Below are 12292 nucleotides of genomic sequence, written 5' to 3'. Positions count from 1 at the left end.
GCAAGCATTTAGAAGGTTTGATAACCTGGACTCAGTCAGGTAAATTTTCATTTCTACAGAATCTATAAGAGTCCCTAAGAAGGAGACTCTTGTGAGTGGGGATAGAGAACTCTTTTCCTCATTCACTTTCCACCCGTGCGACCTCAGAAATGCCAGAACTATCTCTGTATGAGACTTGGCAACTTGAAAGCTTGACGCCTGTATCAGGATGTTGTGTAGACACGGAGCCACCGCTATGCCTCGCGGTCCTAGAACCGCCAGAAGTGAGCCCAGAACCTTTGTAAAGATTCTCGGGGCTGTAGCCAACACGAAGGGAAGAGCTACAAATTGGTAATGCCTGTGTAGAAAGGCAAACCTTAGAAACCGATGATGATCTTTGTGAATCGGTATGTGAAGGTAGGCATCCTTTAAGTCCACTGTGGTCATGTACTGACCTTCTTGGATCATGGGTAGGATGGTCCGAATAGTTTCCATTTTGAAAGATGGAACTCTGAGGAATTTGTTTAAGATCTTTAGATCCAAAATTGGTCTGAAGGTTCCCTCTTTTTTGGGAACCACAAACAGATTCGAATAAAAACCCTGTCCTTGTTCCGTCCGCGGAACTAGATGGATCACTCCCATAACTAGGAGGTCTTGCACACAGCGTAGGAATGCCTCTTTCTTTATCTGATTGGCAGATAGCCTTGAAAGATGAAATCTCCCTTGTGGAGGGGAAGCTTTGAAGTCCAGAAGATATCCCTGAGATATGATCTCCAACGCCCAGGGATCCTGAACATCTCTTGCCCACGCCTGGGCGAAGAGAGAAAGTCTGCCCCCTACTAGATCCGTCGCCGGATAGGGGGCCGTTCCTTCATGCTGTCTTAGAGGCAGCAGCAGGCTTTCTGGCCTGCTTGCCTTTGTTCCAGGACTGGTTAGGTTTCCAGGCCTGCTTAGATTGAGCAAAAGTTCCCTCTTGTTTTGAAGCGGAGGAAGTTGATGCTGCACCTGCCTTGAAATTTCGAAAGGCACAAAAATTAGACTGTTTGGCCTTTGCTTTGGCCCTGTCCTGAGGAAGGGTGTGACCCTTACCTCCAGTAATGTCAGCAATAATTTCCTTCAAACCAGGCCTGAATAAGGTCTGCCCCTTGAAAGGAATGTTGAGTAATTTAGATTTCGAAGTCACGTCAGCTGACCAGGATTTAAGCCATAGCGCCCTACGCGCTTGGATGGCGAATCCTGAATTCTTAGCCGTTAGTTAGTCAAATGAACAATGGCATCAGAAACAAATGAGTTAGCTAGCTTAAGTGTTCTAAGCTTGTCAATAATTTCAGTCAATGGAGCTGTATGGATGGCCTCTTCCAGGGCCTCAAACCAGAATGCCGCAGCGGCCGTGACAGGCGCAATGCATGCAAGGGGCTGTAAAATAAAACCTTGTTGAATAAACATTTTCTTAAGGTAACCCTCCAATTTTTTATCCATTGGATCTGAAAAAGCACAACTGTCCTCAACCGGGATAGTAGTACGCTTTGCTAAAGTAGAAACTGCTCCGTCCACCTTAGGGACCGTCTGCCATAAGTCCCGTGTAGTGGCGTCTATTGGAAACATTTTTCTAAATATAGGAGGTGGAGAAAAAGGCACACCCGGTCTATCCCACTCCTTGCTAATAATTTCTGTAAGCCTTTTAGGTATAGGAAAAACATCAGTACACACCGGTACTGCATAGTATTTATCCAGCCTACACAATTTCTCTGGTACTGCAACTGTGCTACAGTCATTCAGAGCAGCTAATACCTCTCCAAGCAACACACGGAGGTTCTCAAGCTTAAATTTAAAATTAGAAATCTCTGAATCAGGATTCCCCGAATCAGAGATGTCACCCACAGACTGAAGCTCTCCGTCCTCATGATCTGCATATTGTGACGCAGTATCAGACATGGCCCTTACAGCATCTGCGCGCTCTGTATTTCTCCTAACCCCAGAGCAATCGCGCTTGCCTCTTAATTCAGGCAACCTGGATAATACCTCTGACAGGGTATTATTCATTATTGCAGCCATGTCCTGCAAGGTAATCGCTATGGGCGTCCCTGATGTAATTGGCGCCATATTAGCGTGCATCCCCTGAGCGGGAGGCGAAGGGTCTGACACGTGGGGAGAGTTAGTTGGCATAACTTCCCCCTCGTCAGAATCTTCTGGTGATATTTCTTTTATAGTTAAAGACTGATCTTTACTGTTTAAGGTGAAATCAATACATTTAGTACACATTCTCCTATGGGGCTCCACCATGGCTTTCAAACATAATGAACAAGTAGTTTCCTCTGTGTCAGACATGTTTAAACAGACTAGCAATGAGACTAGCAAGCTTGGAAAACACTTTAAACAAGTTTACAAGCAATATAAAAAACGTTACTGCACCTTTAAGAAACTCAAATTTTGTCAAAATTTGAAATCACAGTGAAAAAAGGCAGTTACACTAACAAAATTTTTACAGTGTATGTAACAAGTTAGCAGAGCATTGCACCCACTTGGAAATGGATGATTAACCCCTTAAAACCCAAAAAATAATAAAAGACAAAAATGTTTCTAGGCCAAATTCAAGCCAGTCATGTGGAAAAAAACTAGGCCCCAATAAGTTTTATCACCAAATACATATAAAAACGATTAAACATGTCAGCAAACGTTTTATATTACATTTTTATAAGAGTATGCATCTCTATTAATAAGCCTGATACCAGTAGCTCTCACTGCATTTAAGGCTTTACTTACATTAGTTCGGTATCAGCAGCATTTTCTAGCAAATTCCATCCCTAGAAAAATATTAACTGCACATACCTTATTGCAGGAAAACCTGCACGCCATTCCCTCTCTGAAGTTACCTCACTCCTCAGAATATGTGAGAACAGCCATGGATCTTAGTTACTTCTGCTAAGATCATAGAAAACGCAGGCAGATTCTTCTTCTAAATACTGCCTGAGATAAACAGTACACTCCGGCACCATTTAAAAATAACAAACTTTTGATTGAAGAATAAACTAAGTATAAAACACCACACTCCTCTTACGACCTCCATCTTGGTTGAGGCTTGCAAGAGAATGACTGGATATGACAGTTAGGGGAGGAGCTATATAGCAGCTCTGCTGTGGGTGATCCTCTTGCAACTTCCTGTTGGGAAGGAGAATATCCCATAAGTAATGGATGATCCGTGGACTGGATACACTTAACAAGAGAAATATTCATTAGCCTTATAACACAAAGGTACATAAAACATCATGATTCATACCCTATGCAGTAATTAAACAATACAGAATATTTGATAATATCTTAAACCTTAATATATATAATAGATGTAAAAATAATTTTGGAAATGACATTTACGTAAGAGGTCTTTGTGTTGCAATGATATAGTCTGGTCTTCCATTTTTGTACACAAGCCGGGCATTTGCTTGGACCCAAGCCCATCCATTATCTTTTGTAAGAAGTCGGAACACAGTCATACCACTTTCTCCTGTCTTGATCACTAGAGATATAGGTTAAGAGAAAAAAAAAATTAGTTTGTGGCAAACAAGCGACCAAAATGTTGGGCCAACACTTTAGAACCTAATCAGATTCACTTATAGGTCAACAATATCTATACTGAGAATTTGTTTATTATCCAATCTGCCTTATTAATCCTACAGTTCTTGTTTTAAGATTTCTAAAATGTTTTATCCATTATAATTATAACCATATTTCATGTTCCCACCTTTATGCCATGTTCATTTGTTATACTGACTTCTAGATCATTCCATATGGCTAGTGCTTTCTATCACCCTTCTTGAGTACTTTGAACTTCCACTTTGAGGAAAAAAAATAGCTTGTTACTCTCAGTCCATCAGTGTTTAAAACACCCCTAAAAATCTTTTTAAAAAATAAAAATAAAATATTCTTACCTAATAAATTATTTCTTGGTAGTGAGAGTCCACAAGACCTTACTCTTGGGATTACATCACCTGGCCACAAGGAGGAGGCAAAGACACCCTACACCAGCGTTCTTAAAGGGACACAACACACATCAGCCAATCAGAATATTCCTACCTTAATTCCGATTGGCTGATAGAATCCTATCAGCCAATCGGAATTCGAGGGACGCCATCTTGGATGACGTCCCTTAAAGGAACCGTCATTCGGCTAGTAGGCGTCGGGAGAAGAGGATGTTCCGAGTCGGAGGTCTGCAAGATGGATCCGGAAGAAAGAAGATTGAAGATGCCGTTGATAGAAGACTTCATCCGGATCATGGACCTCTTCAGCTCCCGCTTGGATGAAGACTTCAGCCGGATTCATGGACCTCTTCAGCTCCCGCTTGGATGAAGACTTCAGCCGGATCATGGACCTCTTCAGCCCCCCGCTTGGGCTTGGATCAGGACATCGGAGGAGCTCTTCAGGACGGATCGGTGAACCTGGCAGGGTGAAGATAAGGTAGGAAGATCTTCAGGGGCTTAGTGTTAGGTTTATTTAAGGGGGGTTTGGGTTAGATTAGGGGTATGTGGGTGGTGGGTTGTAATGTTGGGGGGGGGGGGTATTGTATGTTTTTTTTTACAGGCAAAAGAGCTGAATTCTTTGGGGCATGCCCCGCAAAGGGCCCTGTTCAGGGCTGGTAAGGTAAAAGAGCTTTGAACTTTAGTAATTTAGAATAGGGTAGGGCATTTTTTTATTTTGGGGGGCTTTGTTATTTTATTAGGGGGCTTAGAGTAGGTGTAATTAGTTTAAAATTGTTGTAATATTTTTCTTATGTTTGTAAATATTTTTTTATTTTTTGTAACTTAGTTCTTTTTTATTTTTTGTACTTTAGCTAGTTTATTTAATTGTATTTATTTGTAGGAATTGTATTTAATTAATTTATTGATAGTGTAGTGTTAGGTTAATTGTAGGTAGTTTATTTAATTAATTTATTGATAGTGTAGTGTTAGGTTTAATTGTAACTTAGGTTAGGATTTATTTTACAGGTAAATTTGTAATTATTTTAACTATTTTAGCTATTAAATAGTTCTTAACTATTTAATAGCTATTGTACCTGGTTAAAATAAATACAAAGTTACCTGTAAAATAAATATAAATCCTAAAATAGCTATAATATAATTATAATTTATATTGTAGCTATATTAGGATTTATTTTACAGGTAAGTATTTATCTTTAAATAGGAATAATTTATTTAATAAGAGTTAATTTCGTTAGATGTAAATTATATTTAACTTAGGGGGGTGTTAGTGTTAGGGTTAGACTTAGCTTTAGGGGTTAATACATTTATTAGAATAGCGGTGAGCTCCGGTCGGCAGATTAGGGGTTAATAAGTGTAGGCAGGTGGAGGCGACGTTGTGGGGGGCAGATTAGGGGTTAATAAAGATAATATAGGGGTCGGCGGTGTTAGGGGCAGCAGATTAGGGGTACATAAGGATAACGTAGGTGGCGGCGCTTTGCGGTCGGCAGATTAGGGGTTAATAAGTATAGGTAGGTGGAGGCGACGTTGTGGGGGGCAGATTAGGGGTTAATAAATATAATACAGGGGTCGGCGGTGTTAGGGGCAGCAGATTAGGGGTACATAAGGATAACGTAGGTGGCGGTCGGCAGATTAGGGGTTAAAAAATTTTATTCGAGTGTCGGCGATGTGGGGGGACCTCGGTTTAGGGGTACATAGGTAGTTTATGGGTGTTAGTGTACTTTAGAGTACAGTAGTTAAGAGCTTTATAAACCGGCGTTAGCCCAGAAAGCTCTTAACTACTGACTTTTTTCCTGCGGCTGGAGTTTTGTCGTTAGATGTCTAACGCTCACTTCAGAAACGACTCTAAATACCGGAGTTAGAAAGATCCCATTGAAAAGATAGGATACGCAATTTACGTAAGGGGATCTGCGGTATGGAAAAGTCGCGGATGAAAAGTGAGCGTTAGACCCTATTTTGAGTGACTCCAAATACCGGCGGTAGCCTAAAACCAGCGTTAGGAGCCTCTAACGCTGGTTTTCACGGCTAATGCCAAACTCCAAATCTAGGCCAGTGTGAGCAGTTGCTAAAGTTAAAGATGGCTCCTGAACCAAGATATTGTCCAGGTAAGGAGCCCCCGCAACCCCTTGAGCCCAAATCACTGAAAGAAGAGCTTCCAGAACCTTTGTAAAAATTCTGGAAGCAGTAACTAACCCAAAGGGTAAAACAGTGAACTGATAGTGCCTGTTCAGAAAGGCAAAATATAGGAACTGAAAATGATTCCTAAGGATATGGATGTGAAGATACACATCTTTCAGATCTAATGTATGACATAAACTGACCCTGAAGTACTATTGGTAGAACTGACCTGATGGTTTCCATCTTGAAAGATGGGACCCTTTAAAACGTGTTCAGTGTATACAGATCCAAATGGATCTGAATGTCCCCTCTCTTTTTCAGAACAATGAATAGGTTTGAATAGAACCTTTTTCCATGATCTGCTAATGGAACTGGGACTATTACCCCCATGTCCTCCAAATCCTTTACACACAAAGAAAAGCCATTTCCTTTTTTTTCCTTGGCCTTCTGTAATTGTGAGACAGAATAAGCCTACCCCCCTTGGAGGCCAAGATCTGAATCCTATTCTATACCCCTTAGAAACAATCTCCAGTACCTAAGGGTCCTGAACAGACCAAGCCCATGTCTCTCAATAAAGGCTTAGTCTGCCCCCTACTGGAGAAGGTTCCGGATTAGGGGTCGCACCTTCATATGGTCTTGGAATCAGAGGAAGATTTCAAGGGCTGCTTGGATTTGTTCCAGATAAGATTTGATATCCAGGTAGGCTTGGATGATTTATTCTTCTCGGAAGATAAAAATCTCTAATTCTTGTTCTGGCAAAAAGGAAGGAAAACAGCCACTAAATTTACCCTTAGGCCTAGATTTCTTATCCTGAGGCAAGAAAGCTCCTTTGCCCCCTGACACTGTAGAGATAATTGAATCCAAGCCAGAGCCAAATAGGTTCTTACCCTTAAAAGCTAAAGTGAGCAGTCTAGACTTGGACACCATGTCAGCTGAGCATGACTTAAGCCAGACAGCTCATCTGGACAAGACTGCCAAGGCTGTATTTTTGGCATAACTGCAAACAATCTGGATAATCACATCACAAATGAACAAATTTGCAGTTTTTAAGGACTGAATGCGATCTTGGATCTCCACTAAGGAAGATTCCACCAACACCAGATGAGATAAGGAGTCACACCAGAAGGCTGCAGCTCCGACGACTGCACCAATACTTAATGCAGGCAGAAATAGCAGCCCCTCTTCCTAAGGTAACCCTCAAGTTTCCTGTCAATAGGGTCCTTAAAAGAAGTACTGTCTTCCAAAGGGATAGTAGTTAATTTGGCCAAGGGAGATATAGCACAGTCTACCCTTGGGAATAGTACTCCATAGATCCAAATTGGTCTCAGATACAGGGAAAAGTGTCTAACATTGGAGGAGGAGTGAATGGTACTCCTGGTTTATCCCATTCCTTGGAAATTATATCATAAACCAATTATGTAACAGGAAAGGATTCAGGAACCCTAGACTCTGAAAATGATATCTAACTTCTGTACCAGCTTATCCTCAACCTGTTCCTGAACTCTTAGAGTTTTTAGTGCCTCCTTAAGTATGGATCGTAAATTATCCATCTTAAACTGGAAATCAATGTCTTCAGATTCCTTTACTGACTCTGCAGAAGAGTCACCTGGTGATAATTTACACTCTTAACCAGAAGATGGCTTCTAATGACAAAAACATAATTTATGCTTACCTGATAAATTTATTTCTCTTGTAGTGTGTTCAGTCCACGGGTCATCCATTACTTATGGGATATATTCTCCTTCCCAACAGGAAGTTGCAAGAGGATCACCCAAGCAGAGCTGCTATATAGCTCCTCCCCTCACATGTCATATCCAGTCATTCGACCGAAACAAGACGAGAAAGGAAAAACTATAGGGTGCAGTGGTGACTGGAGTTTTAATTAAAATTTAGAACTGCCTCAAAAAAAGACAGGGCGGGCCGTGGACTGAACACACTACAAGAGAAATAAATTTATCAGGTAAGCATAAATTATGTTTTCTCTTGTTAAGTGTGTTCAGTCCACGGGTCATCCATTACTTATGGGATACCAATACCAAAGCTAAAGTACACGGATGATGGGAGGGACAAGGCAGGAACATTAAACAGAAGGAACCACTGCCTGTAGAACCTTTCTCCCAAAAACAGCCTCCGAAGAAGCAAAAGTGTCAAAATTGTAAAATTTTGAAAAGGTATGAAGTGAAGACCAAGTTGCAGCCTTGCAAATCTGTTCAACAGAGGCCTCATTCTTAAAGGCCCAGGTGGAAGCCACAGCTCTAGTGGAATGAGCTGTAATCCTTTCAGGAGGCTGCTGTCCAGCAGTCTCATAGGCTAAACGTATTATGCTACAAAGCCAAAAAGAGAGAGAGGTGGCCGAAGCCTTTTGACCTCTCCTCTGACCAGAATAAACGACAAACAGAGTAGAAGTTTGCCGAAAATCTTTAGTTGCCTGTAAGTAGAACTTCAGGGCACGGACTACGTCCAGATTATGCAAAAGACGTTCCTTCTTTGAAGAAGGATTAGGACATAATGATGGAACAACAATCTCTTGATTGATATTCCTGTTAGAAACAACCTTAGGTAAAAACCCAGGTTTAGTACGCAGAACTACCTTGTCTGAATGAAAAATCAGATAAGGAGAATCGCAATGTAAGGCAGATAACTCAGAGACTCTTCGAGCCGAGGAAATAGCCATCAAAAACAGAACTTTCCAAGATAAAAGCTTAATATCAATGGAATGAAGGGGTTCAAACGGAACACCCTGAAGAACTTTAAGAACCAAGTTTAAGCTCCACGGAGGAGCAACAGTTTTAAACACAGGCTTAATCCTAGCCAAAGCCTGACAAAAAGCCTGGACGTCTGGATTCTCTGCCAGACGTTTGTGTAAAAGAATAGACAGAGCAGAAATCTGTCCCTATAACGAACTAGCGGATAAACCCTTTTCTAAACCTTCTTGTAGAAAAGCCAAAATCCTAGGAATCCTAACCTTACTCCATGAGTAACTCTTGGATTCACACCAATATAAATATTTACGCCATATCTTATGGTAAATTTTTCTGGTAACAGGTTTCCGAGCCTGTATTAACGTATCAATAACCGACTCCGAAAAACCACGCTTTGAAAGAATCAAGCGTTCAATCTCCATGCAGTCAGCCTCAGAGAAATTAGGCTTGGATGGTTGAAAGGACCCTGAATTAGAAGGTCCTGCCTCAGAGGCAGAGACCATGGTGGACAGGACGACATGTCCACTAGGTCTGCATACCAGGTCCTGCGTGGCCACGCAGGCGCTATCAGAATCACCGATGCTCTCTCCTGTTTGATCCTGGCAATCAGTCGAGGTAGCAACGGAAATGGTGGAAACACATAAGCCATGTTGAAAACCCAAGGGGCTGCTAGTGCATCTACCAGCACCGCTCCCGGGTCCCTGGACCTGGATCCGTAACAAGGGAGCTTGGCGTTCTGGCGAGATGCCATGAGATCCAGCTCCGGTTCGCCCCAACGAAGAATCAGTTGAGCAAACACCTCCGGGTGAAGTTCCCACTCCCCCGGATGAAAGGTCTGGCGACTTAGAAAGTCCGCCTCCCAGTTCTCCACGCCTGGGATGTAGATCGCTGACAGGTGACAAGAGTGAGACTCTGCCCAGAGAATTATCTTCGAGACTTCCAACATCACTAGGGAACTCCTGGTTCCCCCTTGATGATTGATGTAAGCCACAGTCGTGATGTTGTCCGACTGAAATCTGATGAACCTCAGTGTTGCTAACTGAGGCCAAGCTAGAAGAGCATTGAATATTGCTCTTAATTCCAGAATGTTTATTGGGAGGAGTTTCTCCTCCTGAGTCCACGATCCCTGAGCCTTCAGGGAGTTCCAGACTGCACCCCAGCCTAGAAGGCTGGCATCTGTTGTTACAATCGTCCAATCTGGTCTGCGAAAAGTCATTCCTTTGGACAGATGAACCCGCGACAACCACCAGAGAAGAGAATCTCTGGCCTTCTGGTCCAGATTTAGTAAAGGGGACAGATCTGAGTAATCCCCATTCCACTGACTTAGCATGCATAGTTGCAGCGGTCTGAGATGTAGGCGCGCAAATGGCACTATGTCCATTGCCGCGACCATTAAGCCGATTACTTCCATGCACTGAGCTACTGATGGGCTTGGAATGGAATGAAGGACACGGCAAGCATTTAGGATTTTTGATAACCTGGACTCCGTCAGGTAAATCTTCATCTCTACAGAATCTATAAGAGTCCCTAGAAAGGGAACCCTTGTGAGTGGTAACAGAGAACTCTTTTCCATGTTCACTTTCCACCCATGCGACCTCAGAAATGCTAGAACTATCTCTGTATGAGACTTTGCATTTTGAAAACTTGACGCTTGTATCAGAATGTCGTCTAGGTACGGAGCCACCGCTATGCCTCGCGGTCTTAGTACCGCCAGAAGCGAGCCCAGAACCTTTGTAAAAATTCTCGGGGCCGTAGCCAACCCGAAGGGAAGAGCTACAAACTGGTAATGCCTGTCTAGAAAGGCAAACCTTAGGTACCGATAATGATCTTTGTGAATCGGTATGTGAAGGTAGGCATCCTTTAAGTCCACTGTGGTCATATACTGACCCTCTTGGATCATGGGTAGGATGGTTCGAATAGTTTCCATTTTGAACGATGGAACCCTTAGGAATTTGTTTAAGATCTTCAGGTCCAAGATTGGCCTGAAGGTTCCCTCTTTTTTGGGAACCACAAACAGATTTGAGTAAAAACCTTGCCCTTGTTCCGTCCGCGGAACCGGGTGGATCACTCCCATTACTAAGAGGTCTTGTACACATCGTAGAAATGCCTCTTTCTTTATTAGGTTTGTGGATAACCTTGACAGATGAAATCTCCCTTGTGGAGGAGAAGTCCAGAAGGTATCCCTGAGATATGATCTCCAACGCCCAGGGATCCTGGACATCTCTTGCCCAGGCCTGGGCGAAGAGAGAAAGTCTGCCCCCCACTAGATCCGTTTCCGGATAGGGGGCCCTTTCTTCATGCTGTCTTAGGGGCAGAAGTAGGTTTTCTGGCCTGCTTGCCCTTGTTCCAGGACTGGTTGCCTTTCCAACCCTGTCTGTAACGAGTAGCAGTCCCTTCCTGTTTTGGAGCGGAGGAAGTTGATGCTGCTCCTGCCTTGAAATTACGAAAGGCACGAAAATTAGACTGTTTGGCCTTTGATTTGGCCCTGTCCTGAGGAAGGGTGTGACCCTTACCTCCAGTAATGTCAGCAATAATTTCTTTCAAGCCGGGCCCGAATAAGGTTTGCCCTTTGAAAGGAATATTAAGCAATTTAGATTTAGAAGTTACATCTGCTGACCAGGATTTAAGCCATAGCGCTCTGCGCGCCTGGATGGCGAATCCGGAGTTCTTAGCCATTAGTTTGGTTAAATGCACAACGGCATCCGAAACAAATGCATTAGCTAGCTTAAGGGCTTTAAGCTTGTTCATAATCTCATCCAATGATGCTGTGCGAATAGCCTCTTCCAGAGACTCAAACCAGAATGCCGCTGCAGCAGTGACGGGCGCAATGCATGCAAGGGGCTGTAATATAAAACCTTGTTGAACAAACATTTTCTTAAGGTAACCTTCTAATTTTTTATCCATTGGATCTGAGAAAGCACAACTATCCTCCACCGGGATAGTGGTACGCTTGGCTAAAGTAGAAACTGCTCCCTCCACCTTAGGGACCGTCTGCCATAAGTCTCGTGTGGTGGTGTCTATTGGGAACATTTTTCTAAATATCGGAGGAGGGGAAAAGGGCACACCGGGTCTATCCCACTCCTTGCTAATAATCTCTGTAAGCCTTTTAGGTATAGGAAAAACGTCAGTACACACCGGTACCGCATAGTATTTATCCAGCCTACATAATTTCTCTGGGATTGCAACCGTGTCGCAATCATTCAGAGCCGCTAACACCTCCCCTAGCAATACACGGAGGTTCTCAAGCTTAAATTTAAAATTTGAAATTTCTGAATCCGGTCTCCCCGGATCAGATCCGTCACCCACAGAATGAAGCTCTCCGTCCTCATGTTCTGCAAATTGTGACGCAGTATCGGACATGGCTCTCGTGTCATCGGCGCGCTCTGTCCTAAACCCAGAGCTATCGCGCTTGCCTCTTAACTCAGGCAAATTAGATAATACTTCTTTCATAACATTAGCCATATCATGCAAAGTGATTTGTAAGGGCCTTGATGTACTTGGCGCCACAATCTCACGCACCTC

General features: G+C 42.9%; 1 protein-coding gene across 1 annotated transcript in view; it reads right to left on the bottom strand.

The window, feature by feature from the left end:
• Positions 1–12292, bottom strand: part of AHR (aryl hydrocarbon receptor) — a 370224-nt gene that overhangs the window by 31681 nt on the left and 326251 nt on the right. Inside the window, exon 9 of the mRNA XM_053714124.1 lies at positions 3352–3493. Coding sequence (XP_053570099.1) covers positions 3352–3493 — 142 coding nt within the window. The remainder of the gene's footprint in view (positions 1–3351; positions 3494–12292) is intronic.

The sequence above is a fragment of the Bombina bombina genome, chromosome 5 (assembly GCF_027579735.1).
Source record: "Bombina bombina isolate aBomBom1 chromosome 5, aBomBom1.pri, whole genome shotgun sequence".
Classification (NCBI taxonomy): domain Eukaryota; kingdom Metazoa; phylum Chordata; class Amphibia; order Anura; family Bombinatoridae; genus Bombina; species Bombina bombina.
This window is presented reverse-complemented; position numbering and strand designations above follow the sequence as displayed.